This window comes from Dromaius novaehollandiae, chromosome 3 (genome assembly GCF_036370855.1).
Source record: "Dromaius novaehollandiae isolate bDroNov1 chromosome 3, bDroNov1.hap1, whole genome shotgun sequence".
Classification (NCBI taxonomy): Eukaryota; Metazoa; Chordata; class Aves; order Casuariiformes; family Dromaiidae; genus Dromaius; species Dromaius novaehollandiae.
Window position 1 is genome coordinate 117,875,036 of NC_088100.1, and position 19,279 is coordinate 117,894,314.

General features: G+C 45.6%; 1 protein-coding gene across 4 annotated transcripts in view; it reads right to left on the reverse strand.

Moving 5' to 3' along the window:
* Positions 1 to 834: 834 nt before the first annotated feature.
* LOC112980108 (calpain-13) overlaps positions 835 to 19,279 on the reverse strand; it is a 50,879-nt gene continuing 32,434 nt past the window's right edge. For 2 of the 4 annotated variants that reach the window (XM_026094745.2, XM_064509922.1), the window contains exons 13-23: positions 18,562 to 18,598; positions 17,898 to 17,942; positions 17,022 to 17,084; positions 15,941 to 15,998; positions 14,757 to 14,824; positions 12,993 to 13,061; positions 11,795 to 11,873; positions 8,242 to 8,358; positions 5,574 to 5,629; positions 4,448 to 4,500; positions 835 to 1,420 (exon numbers count right to left, since the gene is read on the reverse strand). In XM_026094745.2, coding sequence (XP_025950530.1) covers positions 4,474 to 4,500; positions 5,574 to 5,629; positions 8,242 to 8,358; positions 11,795 to 11,873; positions 12,993 to 13,061; positions 14,757 to 14,824; positions 15,941 to 15,998; positions 17,022 to 17,084; positions 17,898 to 17,942; positions 18,562 to 18,598 — 619 coding nt within the window. In that variant the 3' untranslated portion in view covers positions 835 to 1,420; positions 4,448 to 4,473. The remainder of the gene's footprint in view (positions 1,421 to 4,447; positions 4,501 to 5,573; positions 5,630 to 8,241; positions 8,359 to 11,794; positions 11,874 to 12,992; positions 13,062 to 14,756; positions 14,825 to 15,940; positions 15,999 to 17,021; positions 17,085 to 17,897; positions 17,943 to 18,561; positions 18,599 to 19,279) is intronic. The other 2 variants (XM_026094744.2, XM_026094746.2) reach the window with 2 other exon arrangements.

Below are 19,279 nucleotides of genomic sequence, written 5' to 3' on the forward strand. Positions count from 1 at the left end.
CAGAGACCTTACTTAACATTTTGGATTTCAGTTGGATTGCGTAAGTCACACTTTCGAAAAAGAATTGGTTTGCTTAGAAATGACTGAAAACTATTGAAATAGTCTAATTTTTCTGATTTTCCCTTTCCTCTTTTCCCACATTTTCTGTTAAAGTTTGAAATCACGGCTTATGTAAGACCTCCTTAGGTGAGTAATATTCTCCACGGTGCAGCACGTGGACACCGCATCTGACTGACCATAGCATAACGGAGACGTGAGGCCTTTCTTTATCTTGTAACAGAGCTGTTGCTCCAGCATGTAATGTCTCGCTGCAAAATGAGCAAATTTGTTGTTTGCATGTGGAAGGTGTGATGGAAACTTGTGCTGTAGGTTGTGGAGTGAAACGATATTGCCATGACAACCTTGAATGGCTTTCATCCATCGACATTTGCATCCTTCTCTTTGGCATTTTCACAAATAGAGCTTTCAGGGATTTTTTTTTCTTAATAGTTGAGTAGAAGGGAACACTAGATTTGTTTTTATCTTCATGATAAAAGTGCGAGAGCAGAGCTGGTGTATGGGCTACAGAAAGGTTATAGTTATTTAGCAGATTTAAGTTAAACTTCTGAACAAGAATTATATCTGAAGAAGCCCTATAGTTTTAAAGGCATCAGGACAGAGAAAGAGAATGAAATTCTGGTAAACTTGTCTTTTCCCAGTCAGTCCTGATTTAGATGCTGAAAATCATAAAAAGCCCACTGAACAATCCATTCTGCATCTCTAATACTCTTCTTCATTCCCACAGCAAATAAAATGTAACCCCTGCAGCTGACACACTTTTAAATATGAACAAGATTTTGCTTTTTTAATTTTTTTTTAATAAAAAGTAACAAAAAGACATTGCAAAGCCCTGGTGTTATTTAAGAACCTTTTCTTCAACCTTTTTCTAGCATTTAGAAATGGGCCATAAGCAAATTAAGAGAAAACTCAAATAAAACTATGCCTTTCGTGTTTTTGTTTTCTGAGCAATAGACACTCTTTACAAATAAAAGGACAGATTCTGTTCTCATCTACAGTGGAGTTAACGGAGCTAGTCTCGGCTTCCATGCGTTAGCCAGGAGAATCAGCCATGCTCTTGACATGATGAGAGAAGGAGCTGATGGTCAGCACTTCCAACCTGTCTGAGCCCATTAAGTACAGTCAGGTACTAGCAGTTTTCCCATGGATTTATTTCTCTATCTCCATTCTCTCTCTCCAGACCAATTCCAGTGTGCCTGAGAAGGACTCTCTATCCAGACATCTGAATACCATCAAGCATAAGCAAACATCCACAAGAAAACCCAGTTCACCCCTTCACAGTGTTTGGTTTTTTGAGATTCCCATTGATGGTTCTTGCATGGAACGGCCTTGGGCTGTGTCCTGCTGAGAAGCACAAAGGCACCTAAAACAGATGTAACAAGAGTCACTCCGAACACAGAAAGCTGGAGGTCAACCTTCAGAAACCATTAACGAGAAAGAATTTTTTTTTCTAATAGAATTTAAAAAGGAACACTGCTGTTCCTGCCTCTTATTTCCATGTTATGGCTGGAGAGCAGGCCCTCTGGGAAAATACCTAAGGACTTTTTCTCTATGCTAGCACCGTGGCAAGGCCTTCCCACACCACCCTGGGTTGAACCAGCTGACAGTGAAGTTTCCCATCCCTGCCTGCCAGTGCAGTAGTATTGTATGCTCCCAGGTACATCAGAGCAGCTGAAAGCAGTTGAGATACCACCAGCCTTTCCCAAGGAGTCAGACTGACTTGCTGCAGTTTTCTTCATGTCAACACGAGAACATCAAGAAGTGGAGAAGCCTGCAAAATGTTTGAAAGCTCCAAACATTTGATGAGTGTTAACTCCCAGTGTGTTCTCCCACATCATTCATGATTAGTTAGGCTCTAATTTAAAGAGTTTCAGTCCTCTGAGGGGCATGTGCTGTGACTGCCCAGTCACTGGCTGCAAGCAACTGGTGAATTGCTCAAGTGAACTGCTTATGAACACCCTACAGGCAGAATTTCATTCAAAACTGTTAAGTGAAAATTATGATTAATGATATATTTGCAGAAGTTATGATCAGTTTATGAATGATTCATGAAAGGAAAAAAGGGGACCAAATAGACTATGAATATCATTTGCAAGCAATAATTTAAAGCAACTTCATCCCCCAAGACAAGGTCCTTCTAGTCTTATATTTATCTAATGATATACTGCGATGCAATGGGCTGGTGCTGTGTTGTGAATAACTTGCTCCTACACAACATCAGCATATCAAAATGCAGACAAAGTGAAGGTCCACTATCCAAGGCTCTCTTCCTGGGAATGTAAAGGGTGGACTTCTGAACAAGAACCATGTGCATTGCAGTGATGAGTGGTGAGGCCCAGCTCCTGCTAGAGATAGACGTAGCAATTCAACCAGCACAGGTGAGGGGCTGAGGCTTCCCAGCTCCCGCTCAATGCCACAGAGACCAGCAGACTCACACCCAGGTGTGAGCAGCTGGAGGTGCCATAGCCCAGCATCAGAACAAGCAGCTAGGCATGTATATTTTCCCCAAGCCACAGGGGGAGAGGCAAAGAGCCATCCCTGCCTTAGGTCTGAATCCACCATGCTTTCTCCTGGAGGAGTGTAATTTACACCTTGATTTTGTATTTTCCCTGTTAACCTCTCGCGGAAGCTGGTGTCCAGTGTTAACTGCCTTCAGAAACAGGATGTGCGGTACCAGAGATCCTTTTTAAATATTATTTATTATTGTAATTCCTGCCTATAGAAAAGCTCATCTGGATGCAGTCCCTGGGTTTCAGTAAAGGTCTTGGGATTTTTTGTTTTTCACTCACTTTTCCAGCATGGTTGATAAGGAAGCACATGACTTTGGCCAAGGGCACTCAGAGCGTTAGTAGGGTCAACCACAAGATGACTCCAGGAGACTTCTGGTTCTTCACTGTACCTTTTTTCTAAGGAGCTGCGTTCTTCCCTATTTTCTCCTCAGTACCCACTGTCTGTGGCAAGGGTTCATGCTTTACCATTGCCACTGGGAACATCTGTTTCTCAGGGGTTAGAGGAAGCACAATGGCTGAGATGCCTTAAGGACATATAAACAGGGCAACATTTGTAAGAATGGGCAAGGTCGTTTGTTAGAACCAACTGGTAAAACTGTAGAGTCCAGGTAAATGTTGAGTCACACAAGCCCTCATTGAGGAGGGGCTCAAACCAAGCACAAGCTGGGGGCCGTTGTTAAAAGTTAAACTAAATTAAGTTATTGATTTAAACAATGTGAAATCAGACCAACTGAGTAAGAAATCTCAGAGACTTCACATACCACACTGACCCTAGCTTTAAGATTACTGCTGCTATGTAAGACATGCAGGAATACTTCTGTCCCTCAGAAGCAGAAAAAAAAATGACAGAAAAGTGACAAAAGATGCTCACTGCCCAGTTCCCTTTGCAGCCCCCTCCAACTGAACCTTTAGCCTTCCCCATTCTCCAAACCTTAACCCTGAAAATTACTTTTACTTATGCTGAAATCTGCACTAAACAGACACCACCATGGTCCCAGTGAAAAGATGTTCACGGACGAGATCTCTTAGAGTCCTCACTTCCCTTTGGCAGCCCCTCTCCAAATGCATTTATAGCCTTGGCCTTTCTCATCCTCCCAACCCAAACCCTAACCCTACCCCAAACAAGAGCTCTCTCTGTCTGAGCCTCCAATAAGGCCCACAAATGATTTTCCCAGTAAAAAGAGGCTCACAGACCAGATCTCTTGGCAGCCCCTCAGGCCCCACACCAGCTGCACTTCTAGCAGTAATTTTCAGATGTATATGAAATTTCACCAGGGACATCAGCCATAGCTCAAACATATAGTCGTTCACAATCCAATTCTTTTTTCAGTCCTCTCTTACTTTTAGGCAGCCTCTCCCCTGTTCCACTCAAACTGCGTCTCTAGGCTTTTTCTATCTGCCAGCGCTAACCCTAGTAAGAACTGTAACATCAGGATGAACCTTCTGTTAGGTTCCCTCAGCCAGTTGGTCACAACCCAATTGTCTGGGTTGTCACAGCCCTCCCAGCCCTTTGACAGCCTCTGTTCTCCCACACTAACTAGTGCTTTGGCTTTTTTTTTTTTTTTTCTTTTCCTGTCTCAACCCAAATCCTTATTTAAAATCCTAAAAATAATAATAGCATCATGTTTAGCATTCCTAAAGGGTCCCCATTGTCCAGATGGAAAGTTTCTCACAGCCTGTTTCCCTTTTCTGTCCTCGCTTCCCTTTGGCAGCCCTTATCCATCCCCACTCCAACTGTAGCTCTAGGCTTCCTCTTTCTCTTAAAAATAACCATCATCCCAGGGTGAGCCTTCTATATAGCCCCTCAGCCAAGTTCATTGCTGCTGCTATGAGGAAACCCCTCTGTGCTGAGTGTACATAGTAAAAGGGAGATTTCTTACCAGCCTTGTTGAGCCTTGGCATTCTTTTAGGAGTACATGACAAGAGTCAGCCACTACAAAAAGGAGAAGAAAGGGTGCATGCAACGTTACAGTGATGCTTCAGTCATGTATCTCGGTACCTTCAGAGTTGGACACAGTGACTGCAACACTCTGGTTCTGCACAGAATGGGTAAGGGCTTTGGAAACTGCTTTCTCACTGCAGTTCAGACCCAGAAACATTTTCCATATGCTACTTTGCAAGATATGTTATTGCAGTAGCTATAACAAGAGCAGGCACCAGAAAAGGAGACCATCTGTGTGCTTGTGAATGGAAGGGATGGCAGACCCTGGGAACGTGGTTACCCTACAGACTACCCCGTAAACCAGGTTCAGAGCCTCTGCATGGAAAGCGTCCTTGCCTCTTAGTGCAACAAAGAAGTAATGGACTAAGAGCCACACTGCTGAACTAAACACACAGTCTAAACAGCAGCTGGTAGGATTGTAATTTTTTTTTTTTAAAAAAAAACCTTTCTTTTTAAATATTGTGTTGTCAAATAACAGTCTCTAGACTGATAAAATGCAGCACTCAGGCATATCGCTGTGGTGCACAGCAGGATTTTTGGTTCAGACTAGCTGATAGAAAGCTTGATGTATCCTCATTCTGCTAGCTATGCTTCAGGCTGTGCTTTTAAGACAAACAGCAGCAGTGAGCATTTGTCTGCTATTTCTTTCTTTTAAAACCAAGATGTTTCACAATCCAAAGTTAACAGATGGGCAGTAAGAAATGAGGGCATTGAGTTGTTTTGTCACTTCCTCAAAGTCACTGGAATCACAGCAACGAGAGGCTGGCACAGGTGAGAGAAGGCTTTGTGCTTTAGACACAGACAGACACAGTCCCTGGCCACTGCCAAGTCTGTGAGATCCGGACTGGGAGGTCCCAGGGAAAGAACTCCCCTCTGCCCGTTATGCACCTCCAGGCAGGTGAAACCCCGGCCCCCATCAGTGTCAGTGGCCATACCCCCAGGAACATCTCTGGCACTAGCACTTCATCCCTCCCGCTAACCTACTCTGTCGTCCTCCTTTGGATCTGAAGAGAGAAAAGAAGCCGCCAAGTGAGAAGGGATGCTGAAGGAAGAGACATCCTTACCTCCATTGTGGTCATTGAAAGCTGTGGTCCATCCTCTGCTAGGTTTTGAAATGCATCTAGGGGTAGAACAAAGAAAAGTGTACATTGTTAGGAAGAAGTGAGGATGTAAGACCCACACGAAGCTGCTGCAGCCTGGAAGCGGAGTAGCTGCCCCTGCAGCGCAGAGCCAGGGGACTCCACCAAGCTGGGCGTTCACATAGCTGTCTAACCGCATCCTGTTTCTGTGCTGGGGTAGCCCTTTGCCCTAGGATCACAGCCTGGAAAGGTGCCACGGGACTGCGGCAAGGCACCCCAGGTGCAGGGCCAGGATCTGAGCACGTCACAGAACGCCCCTTCCCCACGCTCTAGCCAATGTGACCAGCTGCATCTGCTCTCATGATTTGTTTCAACAGTACCTCGTGCCTGAAGAATGACAGGAGAATGGAAAATTAATGAAACACATTCTCCCACAGGGAAACTTTCTGTTGGTCCTTTTCCATCCTCCTTGGCAGTGAGTGATCACAGTGTGCCCTAAAGAGAGCAATGCTCTTGCAATCATTAGCATGCCTTGCAAACTTCTCCTAGGGCATATGAATGCAGATGCTGCTGTTATTCATCTAGACTACGAAATTATCGTTGCTGAAAGTTTTCTGACAGAATACTTTGCAGCCAGAAAATTCAAATCCATCCAAATGTTGATATTCTATGAGCACATTTCCATTTCAGCTAGTCTAGGAGAAGCGTTAAAATCCAAGTGTTTGGATAAAGTTGAAACACAATGTTTTAAGTTCTTTTTATTTATTTTGAAATTACTTTTCTCTTGGAAATGTGCTGTTATAAACAGCAATATAAAGTAGAACCAAATTACAGTCTGCCTATCTTAGAAGGAAACATTTCCATAGGCTCATCAGGCTCCTCTCCAGGATCCTATTTCCCGCTCTGAGTGGAAAAGGCATTGTAAGATCATGAATGTTTCAACATCTGCTTGGCTCTAGACAAAAGCACAATGCTGGCTGGAAGGTGTAGGGCCAGGGCACCACAGCCCACTGCTCGCTGGACCCTTAGGACAAGAAAGTCGCTTGTGCTCACAGTCAATAGAGCTACTTATAGCTGAGCTGAAAGGAGGCAGGGAAAGGTAAGTGTTCCTTTACTACTCCATTTCCTCCAGTTAAATAGGCTTTGCAAAGAAGCTGCTGCTTTTGGTTTGGGTCTCGTCTCTGGCTATCTTGAAAGGATGAGCAATGATTTAATGGGACATATTTTTATCTTCACTGCTGCATTCTCATCACCATAAAGGTGGACTGTCTTTTATTCCCATTTGGCACGGTTATCCTCTCCTGTAAAAACCCTATTCACAGTGATTTGAAAAGTTTGAAAAAAAGAATGTATTCCACATTAAACTCTCTGTAAAGTGATAACTGAAAGACTTGAGAACAATTTTAGATGCTCATTACAGATGGCAATGAAACTTTTAGTGATTCCTTTCCAAATGGATTTAAAGGAATTGTCTTTATACTGGCACATAGTATGCAAGAGGATTCTTTTAATATGGGAGAAAAGAAAGAGATACTGCTGTAATACTGCTTCAGCCATAAGAATTTCTGTCTACAGCAAGTGACATACATAATCGTGGAAATATGGGTGTTTAAAAGCTGTCTGTTTTTTAATGAAAAAAGTATTAAAATCAGAAAACATGCTGACTTTCTCTGCTGCACTCCCTTGAAAGGCAGTCGTAGAGCAGTGCCACTCACCCTGACCACTGATGGCTCATAAAACATTAGAGGTAGAAAAAACACTGGCAAAAAATGAATGCTCATTTCAATGCACTGCTAAAACCCAGCTCATTCCAAAGATGGCCTAAGCACATGGGTCACAACTGCTGGTTTTGTTTAACTGTTTGTATTTCCAGTCAAAACGCTTGTAATTCATAATAGTAAAAGTTATGCTTTTGCAAAACAGCATTCCATATACTTTTAGGCAAAGCTTGTTGTTTACAGACACTCGCTCCTTGTGGCTGCTGGAAATAGCCGGACACAACACAAGGCATGGGCTTGTTTTTTCACTGACAAGGACCTCAGACCTTTTCATTACTGTGAGGTTGAGAGAGCTTTACTGGAGAGATGTTGCTACCAACCTCAGTTAAAAAACAAAACAAAACAAAACAAACCAACAACACACCCACCACACACTCCATCACTCCATTGTGGTGTTCAAACTTCTCCGACTAATAATCAGTTTTTCTCTCCTTTTAACAAAAAGAGAGCGCCTTCCACTTGACACGCACTGGCTCACTCCTCAGCACGCACACACACAGCCTCCCTTCAGCAGCGCTGGTGCTGCTCCGCACTGCGGGAAGCAGGCTGGGGTGCTCCAGGTTGCGTGGAAGGGCACCAATACAAAGGCAGGCACATCTTTTTAGAAAATGGGTCTTAATGCACACGTCCTCTCGGCACAAGGCTGCAGAAGCCGGGCTAAGCACCCCTTGGGCAGGCTGGCTGTTCCCGAGCAGCTCTTGGACATGCATTGCCACGTCCTGCAGCAAGCCCCTTGCCCCCGGGCAGCTGCGCAGAGCAGCCCACCCGCAGCCTGCCCCTGCCACGAGTCTGGCCACTGCCATCCCACCACCTCCCTGCGCGTCACCTGGGCCTGACCCCAGGCCCTGACCCCAGGCCCTGGTGGCAAGACTCACAGGTCATGGTCTCCAGGCGGAGCATGCAGCAGATGAAGTCGGAGAGGCCAATTCTCCTGGTGGCATCTCCATACCGCAGGGCCATCAGCCGGAGGAGCTGCTCGTTGACAGACAGGCCTACAGGCGAGAAACGGAGGAGAGGGGAGCGATAGCACAGGGGATGACGGACAAGCGCGCCCTAGAAAGAGGCTGTGCCCCCACGGCCTCCGTCCCTGCCAGGCACCATCTCCAGGCTCTTCTGCAGCACCTTCCCCCTGGGCTTGGGCACTTATTTCAGTTGCAGCTCAGGTCAGCAAGCGAGGAACTCTGATTTAAATAAACTCACATTATCTTGCTTTGCATTTTTACCTTTTATTTTCTAGAAGGAAGGGTGATTTTCTTTGGCTCGTAACTGTTAAAGTTTGAGCATAGCATTTACAATATCACCAGTGCTTTCTGCTAAGCAGGGAAACCATGTGCCCAGGCTATTATGCAGTACAACATGCCCAGGATTCTTAATTTTTACATTTTCCTCTTATGTTAGAAAATGGGAAGGGTGCATTTCTTTTTTATTAGCTGATTATTCAGTATTTGTATCACACTATTTGGATGGAAATTGGTATTCAACTGAATGAACAAAAATTGCCTTTTAGAATGATTCCTGTATCAGTTAAATAAAACTACCCTAAGTGTGCTGGCTACATAAAAAAAAATTATATATATATATATATATATATATATATATATATATATATATATATATATATATATATATATATTGCACTTAAAGCTGATTTACTAAACAAAAGAGAAGTTTTCTGCAGAGTGCTGGACTGATGGCTTTGGTTTAATGTATTTTCTGGACCTCTGAAAAAGATAGTCTCATTTGCTCACCCCTAGCTTTAGTGGCTCAGCTGGAAGAGGAAAAGTAGCTTTCCAGCTTTTTCAACCAGCTGTGAACTCTCCAATTCTAAATTAACTCATCATGGAGCCAAATTAAGTGAATAATCAGAGGAGGGGGGGAAAAAAAAAGTTGTGGTTTCTCTCCACCTGTATAGGTGGAGATATCACTGATGGAGGTAGATTAGCACGTCCACAAACTCTGGCTGCAGTCCCTAGGAGGGGAAGGTGTCCAGAAAAGTCACTTAAATTTCCTAAAGATTTTGTAAGCAGACATACAATGCTGAATATTGAAATAATGAAAATATATTTAGGCTTAGGATGCATTGCAAGTTAAGATAAACCTGATTTAGACTTCTTTTTTTTCAGGAGGAAAAGATAGTAATTAAAAAAATCTAATTAATGAAATTTCTTCTTTGATTCTGGTTTAACAATTTTAAAACACTGTCAAGAAACCCTGTAATAGTGAGCAATGACTCCTTTTTAATGCTTTAAAGGCCATATATGTTGAAATATATATGAGCACTCTCTGGAGAGCATATTCCAGCAAGGTACTGCTTAAGAGATGCTACAGTCACACCTTACACTAGCAAAACAGTGGTGATTTGGCATGATGAGGCCTAGGACATGCCTGCTCTGAAATCTATTCACTTGGCAACGTTTCCCAATTAACCTCATTAGTAAGAGTGAAGTGTAAATCCTCTCAGTCACCAAAATACGTTTTGGTTATCTGCTGTTGCTTATTTGCTACCTTATTCCCTGCACCTTTTGTCTGTTGGATTCCTTGCTCTGGTTTTAGTTAAGCTTTAAGATATTGGCTTTACATTTCCCTTTTTAAGTTATTATTATTTTGATGCATTTAACATCGCCAGTGAGGTGTTTGTAAGTAGCCCAGGGCAGACGCTGGTGCATTTCAGGACAGCGCTGCCATCAGTGCAGGCAGCCTGCTTTACTCGGGCTGAAGATGTGACCCATCAATATTACGCTTTGAAGCATTAAGACAACAGTGAAAATTCAGCAAAACACTGAAGTGTTTTGCTGAGGAGGGCTGGCCACTAAACCTTTCAGGGAACAGCTGTTTGAGAACTGTATTTAGGTATACTAGTAGCTTTTCTCAGAGGTAGCGCCAGCCTCACAAGCTCTTTCTGGAGCTGCACACTCTTTTCTATTTAAAAGCCTGGGTCATTCAAATGTAGCTGTCTGGCTCAGAAGGCGGCAAGAGTGGATTTACAGTTTTATTTTTCCTCACACTAAGAACTACTTACAGTATAACATGTATTGAATTAGCCAGTTAATAGTCTCTTTTTATCCCTTCAAATACCTGTACTGTTTTTGCTGCCAGGATTTCTCGCTGCAATTTTGCTCCCAGTTTTGCACTTTAGCACCTCTCTTACAGAATCAGCCTCACAGCTTCCTTCGTTATCTGGCACACAAGTGCTGCACTCCTCACGCCAGCACTTGCTGGCTGCCGCTACGTCCCAGGACGCAGCAGGAATGCCAATGCTTTGTTCACCTCTTAGGAACAAAAAAATTACACATATATCCCCCTGGTTGGTGGCTTCTACTGATAACCTTTTTGCACCAGGTTCCTCCCAGGAACAATGCAGCTCAAAGCCCCAGGGAGCCAAACGGGAGCTTCTGTACTGTAAGGTTACAGGTGAGTTGCCATCTCCGAGACATACTTCAGGCACAAAGTCTCTGGGAGACAGTCCAGCTTGAACACTTCTCTCGTACAAAGGCGACTGATGTACTCACTGGAAGTTTCAGCCTTAGCATAGCCAACAGAGGTCAGTACAAACTAAATAACAGTCTGTCACTGTAGCTTTCCTTCACAGACTTACTGCCCTGGAGAGAATCACAGAAGGGTTGAGGTTGGAGGGACCTCTGGAGATCATTTAGTCCAACCCCCCTGCTCAAGCAGGGTCACCTAAAGCACATTGTGCAGGATTGCGTCCAGACGGCTTTTGAATATCTCCAAGGAAGGAGACTCCACAACCTCTCTGGGCAACCTGTTCCAGTGCTCAGTCACCCTCACATAAAGAAGTTTTTCCTCATGTTCACAGGGACCTTCCTGTGTTTCAGTGTGTGCCTGTTGCCTCTCATCCTATCACCAGGCACCACTGAGAAAGTCTGGCCTTTACCACATAAAGACTCTTTACCACTTCCTTCAGATACTTATACACAGTGATAAGATCCCCCCTCAGTCTTCTCTAAACTTCATGACTTCCAATTTGCACCAAAAGGTGCAAGAATCAGCTGCCCCTTGCTCCTTTCCCTGCTGTATATTTCATCCATGACCTAGAGGGACTAAGGATAATCCAGTCTCCAGGCTCAGGCTGACCCTCGGGTCTCTCTGCAAAGCTCTGCTGGCTTTCCTTCTGCAGTGCCAAGCGTGGGTGCCACCGCGTGGGTCAGCACTCCTCCGCACCCCAGGCAGCAGGACCACGTAGCAAGGAGAAGGTTTCATGGTGAAATTAACTTTCTATCTCAACTTTCAGCAACAAAGCAATCCTTTTGAGACAGGTAGCTCTGAACAGAGAGGTGATCTACCTGGCTTCTCTACAAAATCCAAATTGCTTTTTTCTTGAAGCTCTTTCTTCTTCCCTCTCTCCCTTGTCAGCCTTTCCTACACTGCCACAGGGAAAAGAGAGCTGCTCAGCACATCTGGGCATACCTGCTGTCTGTATCGCACTCTTCAGTTCAGACACATCAAGATATCCAGAATTATTTCTGTCTTCCTTCTTGAAAACATCCTGAAAAACAGCATAAAAACAGATTTCAAGCCTACATCAGCATTCCCCAAATTTACTACTACATCTAATTATGCAGGTTATTAACAGTCAGTACACCCAACTCCTTGCAACCCTGACTCACTGCTGGACACACACCCTAGGAAGCTTGTCCTCAGCCCCTCTGCCACTGATACTCAGGCAATGTCCTGAGCTAACAGATAGGTGAGGAAAAAGCAGAGGTTAAAAATGATTAGCTATCTCATTGCCCTTCCAATCACTTTTGTAGCATTAGAAATCCCAAAGTTTTAGGTGGGTAGAAGCCTTTTGTTTTGCTCCCTCTAACTGGTTTATGAGAGCAGAAAGCAATGGGAATACTCACACCTCCACTGACAAAAATACACCATCCATAAAACATCAAATAAGCCAGAAGCCATTAAGCTTCAGGAGAGCATGGGGCCATCTTCCCAGCACACCCATGACTGAACCTCCTACAAGTCACAGCTGCAGGCACTGTTACTGGGAAGAGCACCTTTGCTGGCTGGGGAAGGAGCATCACATGTGCTATGCAGCCTCTGACCACCTCAAGTGGGATGAAATGAGCTTGAGTGAGTAGCAATTTTCCTCCAGCTCATGCAACTTCAAGGATTCAGGGACTCTCCCCCTCCTGAAACAAGCCTGGAGGGAGAAGAACCTGACTTACAGAAGCCATCTGAACGTAGCTGGGGCCCTAAATACCAAGCTACTGTCCTCACTGCTTTCAGTGATGTTTTCCAGATGACTGTGTCCGAGAACTCATTTCAGCCCAGAAGACTTTTAAAAAAACTTCAAGTGGCGGCACACAAACAGAGAGAGTTCCATCAAAACCTGGGCCTAATGGGGCTTACCACCTTTTCCCACTTATTTCTCAATATTCCCTACTTTAAAATGCCTTGACTGCTCACTGTGAGCACTTTACATATACCACCTAGTACCTGAGCTGTCAGCCTTTGCATCAGAAGACAGAAATGGGACCCACTGAGCTGCCCAACCCTTGTAATATGCTTCCCCACAGTCCTTTGATATCACAGAGTGCCGGCACTCTGCTGATGAAAAGCCCAAGAGTCCAGTATCGGCAGAGAACAGAGGGCAGCCCAGGCATACCAGGTACTTAGCAATATGTCTCCAGAGGCTCCCGAACTCCTGCAGCGTGAGTCTTCCATTAGAGCCGAGCTGTGCATTTAGTTAAGAATCAAACAGTTAATGAGAGCTAAACCTGACTGTCTTAATTTCCTAGGATGCTGTCTAGGACACAGCTTCATTCACGTAAAGAAAGACAAAAGATGCAGTCTCTGCTGCTTGTTACTTTGTGTGTACCAAGGCCTTTTCTGCTCTCAATTATACTTAAACTCACCTTTTTTGGCACATTGTACAGCTGCTCACACCTGTGCTCATAAACAGCAATTGGTTTGTATTTATATGGTGCCTTAAGCACAAAGGATCCTGCAGCGATTGCTCCGGTTTACATTTAGGCACTGAACACAGTGACCCTCAGGAAGGAACTAGACTCAGTGCTCTGGACCTATGTAGCTTGTGGGCTTTGCAGTGTCTCTGTGCATGGGACAGCATAGCATTAACCTTGGCTAGATCCTCCAAGCTGAGCATGTACAGATGGAGAGCATGAGGGGCTGATCCTCACCCCTGCTGTCAGTAGTCACTGGCAGCCCTTGAGTTGTACACATGCTATAAGCAAGAATACAGCTCCTCGCCATGGGCTGGCATCAACAGACATCTTCCTGGGATGCTCTGGGGAATCTGTCAGGGACTTCCTCACCTCTGTACATCATCTAGGAGTCCTAAGTAAACATGCAACACTTCACCTAATGCAACTGGGACGGCAAAAGCTCTCTGAAAGCAAAACTCATCTGCAGTGAAATATAAGCAGACAAGTGCTACTGCCATGAAACTTGGCTGAAAAAGGTTGTTCCTGTCTTGGCAGGCCAGGATAGGTCACACTGTATATGGGTTGTATGCAGCCCAGAGACTGAAAAATCCATCTTGAATTAAAGCAGAGCAGTAGCTTTGCCAGATCCTTGCACGTGCCATGCATTCCCAGCGTCCTCTTAGATGTGGAGGGTTTGGGGAGGAAGGAAAAATTTCTTTTGCTGGGTAGACACAGAAAGCTGCTAAGAGAGAGGCACTGCTGGTCATTTTTATTCATTCCCCAGTAGTTTGTAAAGGTCTGAAAATGTCTCAAAGTTATTCCAAGGCATGGAAGAAAAGAGACAGCAAGCAAGCAAGCGAGAGAAAACACACCAGGGAGAATTTATGTTTTCATCAAGAAGCCCTCTTGTTCTACAACGGCCAGCAATGTATTTCCAATGTTGTCTTGTTAACAGTAAAAAGACTCTGCGATCCATCTAAATAGGGAAGGCACACACCGCAGGATGAATAGCCTGTCAGGCACACGCCTGTGATTCAGCAGTGACAGTGCCTTCCCCCTGACACCAGCTTTTGCTGCAGGTGCTAGGAGTGCCAGGGCTTGGCTGCTGCCTTCACAGGCAGGTGTGGGTGCAGCTGTGGTGGGAGAGCTGAGCTGCGCCCAGGCTCTGCTCTGCCTCCTCACCCCAGCCTCTGCCTGGGACCCCAAGGCCAAGGGTGAACACCCACAGGAGATAAATCAGAGGACAGTGTCTACTGGTAGTGGTAGGTTTCAAATTGGAGGCTGATCTCTGTCTTTCAACAGAGACACTCTCAGAGCCAAGGCACACGTGGCAAAGTCCTGCATAGACTCTGGGACAGTTATTTATTGAGGCTTGTGGCTAATATTTACTTGCAGGTTCTCACACTGGGATGCTCAGCTCAGCCATAACTCAAGGCAAGGATGGGCAACGCTGGGGAAGTTTATTGCTGCTGCTGAAAGGATACATCCATCAGAGCTAAAATGCCTCTACACGAATCGAAGCTGAATCTTCCTCCCAGGCTGGCCGTTTCGTCTGCAAGGATTGACAAAACAGAAGAAATCAGAGGGAGCGAGGGGGGTGGGAGAGCACCATTCCCCTGCTGGGTGCACGCTTTACCTCCAGGTCACCGTTCAGAGGGAAGGGGGACATCGCTCTGAAGGATCATGTCCCTGGAAAGCCCCAGGACTAGGCTCAGGCTCTGAGTCAGCAGAGAGGGCAACAAGTCAGGCTGAGATCCCTGAAAGGAGCCTGACACATCTCACACATCAGTAATGCTCCCTGCCCCAAGGAAAGCTGCCCAACTTAGACTTGCAGTTACTCTGCACATGCTGTACCCACCTGCTTCCCCACTGGAAACTATTCTCTGTGGGAATATGGATCGATGAAATCACAGTGATAAAAAAGGCTATTTATGCTGAGTTAGCGAGCCCGAGAGCCCTCTGAGCTTTGTGTATGACTGAGCTGGTTTGAGCCCTTGGGCTGTGCCCATGACATGCTGTATTTGGAGCGGGCAAGCTAGGAGGTGTGGGAAATGCCGCCAGTCAGCCCTACATGTCTGCAGAGGAGCGCTGCAGATCACAGCGAGCAGAGGGGGATTAGGACACAGCGAGGAGAGCAGGGGGCACAGCTGCCTGGGGTGCTCAGTGGCATGGCCCTGCCAGGGACTGGGCTCCTGCTGGAACTGGAGGAGCTGGAGCGGGACAGGAAGGCTGGCTGGGGGGTGCCTAGGAGAAGGGCAGCATGGGGCAGGGTAGGTACAGTGTCGTGGGCCAGAGGCCTCCATGGCACCACTCACAGACCGCAGGGCAGAGCCAGGGGGAGAAGGTGCAATTCAGCAGTTGTGCAGGCACAAACACATGACTTTGCTGGCAGCCACACATTAAAGAGTCTGTTGGCAGCTGGGCTGGGTTGCACTGCCCTCTTCATGTGAATGATACTTTCATTTTGTTTTGAATAAAATCAAACTGTTGTGAGTGTAAAGGAGCCCTGGTGGAGTCACTCCTCATTCTTCAGGCTCCAGTAGTGCAATAAGCCACACTGAAGATTTTTTGAGGACCATCAGGACACCACTAAATCCTCTGTCTAATTTTCACAAGAAGAAGGATAGGGAAATGTGAAAAGACATTAGCTGGGTTGTAAAAGCTTTACCTTGCAGGACCTCTTCATTAAGGAGATGTTGCAGCTGTAAGGCATCAATAGCAGAGCCCTAATGCAGAAGGAGAGGTCTGTGAGCATCAGGTTTTCTCTCACCTCACTTTTGCCTCAAACTTCTTCACTCGTGCACTGTGGCAGCTCATAACGAGCTCTGCTCTTGCCAGGGGAGCTGCAAACCAAGCCCTCCTTGCCTTGGGGCCACACACTGTCCTCTCCTGCCAGGGTCTGGAGGGAAGTTACAAGCACTCCCAACACAACAGGTTAGCATCTCCGCTTTCAGTGGTCATGGCAACACTTGCCTACTTCAGCAGCATCCTCTCCACTGGCCTGAAGCTGGCGAGCTGTTGCTCCACAGGTACAGCAGGGTACCTGTGTAAGCAAGCTGAGAAGACAGGTGCTATTGCCTTCCAGCTGCCTGGCCCACCATCATATGAAAGTCTCCCTCCCCGGGCAAGACACTTGCAGCGCATTCAGCGTGACAGCCTGTGTCATCTTCAACTTAATGCATTGATATAACTATTAACTGCAAGGGGTCTATTGTGCAAAGAGTTTTGGAGGTGATTTTTTCCTCTTGACTAAGTCAAGGAGTCCTTTATAACAGTTTATTAAACCATTAAAAGCATCTCTGTGAACACACACAGTTTGGCTCAGAAAGAGCAAGAATCAATTACTCAAACACTGATGTCTGGTTTCCAAACGCCACTAAGACAAATGGAAAACAATGCTGATGAGAAGAGGGAGTAGCTGAGGCTTTCTAATTGCTTTTTTGTAAAGAAACAAACCAAAGACAAAAAATGCACATGTGCAATCCCACCACCAGTGCCACCACAAATCTCCACTCCTCCTCTGATATATGAGGCTAGCCAGTCTATTCCAGCTCAATGTCCCATTTTTCTGGGGATTTTGGCAGATGAGTCAATACTGTTTCTAGGGTATCCACTTGAGAATAAACATACATTTCCAAAAAAACATTTTTCTAAATGGATGGGTATGAATATTGGAGATCAGTTTTTCTTTTACAAATCCGCATGCCTTTTGTGTTTTTATTTTTAATCAAGATGTTACAGTTAGGTACCTGATTAGCGTATCTTAGGAAGATAGTCTTATAGGAGCTGTCTTGGTTGAGTCTCGGTTCATCCTGGATCAAAGAAAAAGTACGCACACAAATAATTCAGTTATTCAGGGAGCAGCTCAAGATCTGAGGAAGATGACAGAAAACAGGTGGGATGGAGTTCAGCAAGTAAGTAAATGAGGATAGAGATATGAGGCCTGATCTTTACTGACAGCCCTCAGTGGAAACCACTGGCTCAAGGCACATGAAGATGCACCAAGAAGGGTATAATAGCATGAACGAAGAAAATACGGCAGCTGTGGACTTTTCCCTTGTCTAGTTCCTTCTAGGCACCCTTCTAAGGCAAGCTTGACTGCACCTGAGCAATGCTGGGGAGTCTGAGAGAGCCAGGTGAGGGGGGACACTTGATGGAAGTGGTAGAAAGCAGGTAAAGTGACAAGATCTCAGCCCTGTAATCCTTTCTCAGGCAAGTGTATCCCTTTGGCTCCGTGAGAGATAATTCACACCAGTGAGGCCCACTTGCTTGGGCAAGAGCAGAAACAGTGGGTGCTGTATTTGCCAAAGGTAAAACATTGGTTAATGACACCTGCCAAATAAATTGACAGCTAGTCAGTGGAAAGGGTAATAAACCACCATTTACACTACCTCACTAATGGGTCTTAATTGCAGGCTAGAAAATGAATCAAAAGAAAAGGACCCAATTTTCCCTTCTCTTGAAGCAGTTTTGCATCTTTGACTTCAAGGGCCTGCACTCAGGTTGCATTACTATAAATAACAGCTCACGCAGAGGCACAGTTTTGCAAGCAACGCTAGCTTCAAGCACCAGGAAGACAGCAGCACTGAACAGACTCAGGTTCTGCTGAACAAACACAAGGTTACCGAGTTCTCAGGTGTAGTTTTCCTCAGGTCTGTGAAGGTATCCTGCTGAAAATCAGAAGACATCTGTTTTGGGCCTAGCCTGCATGGACTCCTCTGCTTAATAAGGCACAAGCTCTAAATGAAGTCATTCCTAGAGGTAGAGCATGTATGCCCCCCACCTCAGGTGTGCCTTCCTTTTATAAAGGGTCAAACGCACGCTGTGACTTTTTCATCATTTTCCCCCCATATTCTCTTTGGATACCCATTTTACAGACACTGGAAGAATTTAATGTCTTTGAAATACTCTTCCCCCTGCCACATTTGGTTGATTGGTGGGTTGTAAGGTGGGAGGCACAGACTGATAGGCTGGCAGAAAGACTGTACAAACTTTGTTTCCTTAAGAAACCAGGCTATGAAAGAGGCAAGTGTGAAGAGGAAGGGCTTCAGTCTGGATCCCTTCTCTCCAGAGAGGCACCCCGGCTTGGCCACCTTCTCTCACAGCAAGGTAAGGGTGCCAAAGCTGAGCTCAGGACAGCTACCAGGTGGTGAGAGGATACAAGGGCAGGGGGGTGGCTGGTGTACAGGGAAGAGAAGGAGAGAAAGTTTGGCTAGTGACTGGTCATGGTAGCTCCCTGGGAATCATTCACCACCACCAGTATCTAGATCAGTTTTCACAGCCTCTTACCTTCGGCAGCATTGAGCTGAGTGGGTAGTTTGGCTCCCTAGAAAAGAGTTACAAGAGTCACACTGGGAGAGAACGGCCTTTTTGGAGCCCTGATTTGCAGATGTGGTGGGGGACAGGCATCAACAGAACCACTCTCCCTGGCCCGTGGTCCAGCAAGGTGCCCAGCTCTCAAGCCTCCCAGGCTGTCGCAGTTCAGTCACACCTGTAATACCCCTCCCAGGTCTCCCTGAGCAACCACACGTGAGGAGGTCTGAGTCTCTGACCACTCTGGCACCATCACCTACCCTGAGCTACCCCTGGTGGGGACCAGCAGCAGAGAATGAGTGACTGGTCACACTACCGAGCATGCTAGGACTAACTTTGCCAAGCAGAAGCCAAGGCTGCCCTGCCTTGAGCCACATGCCAAAAAAAAAAAAAAAAAAAAAAAAAAAAAAAAAAAAAAAAGAAAGACCTGTTTTCCCTTTACCTAGTTTAACAGTCACGAAATTCAAATTGAACACTTCCTTGAATAAGAGCATGCAGGCTATGAAAAGGCAACATGTTTTAAATGTTTGCAGACTACATAACATTAAGCCAGGGACATCATTCCTACAGCTGCTACTGAGGCTGTCTCAGCAGCAGCATTCAACATTTGAGGTTTGCATTCAGTGAAGAAATCAGGCAAGCCAGAGGTCTGTGGCATTTCCTAAGCCTCCTCAGGCTCACTGTGAGGCACCAG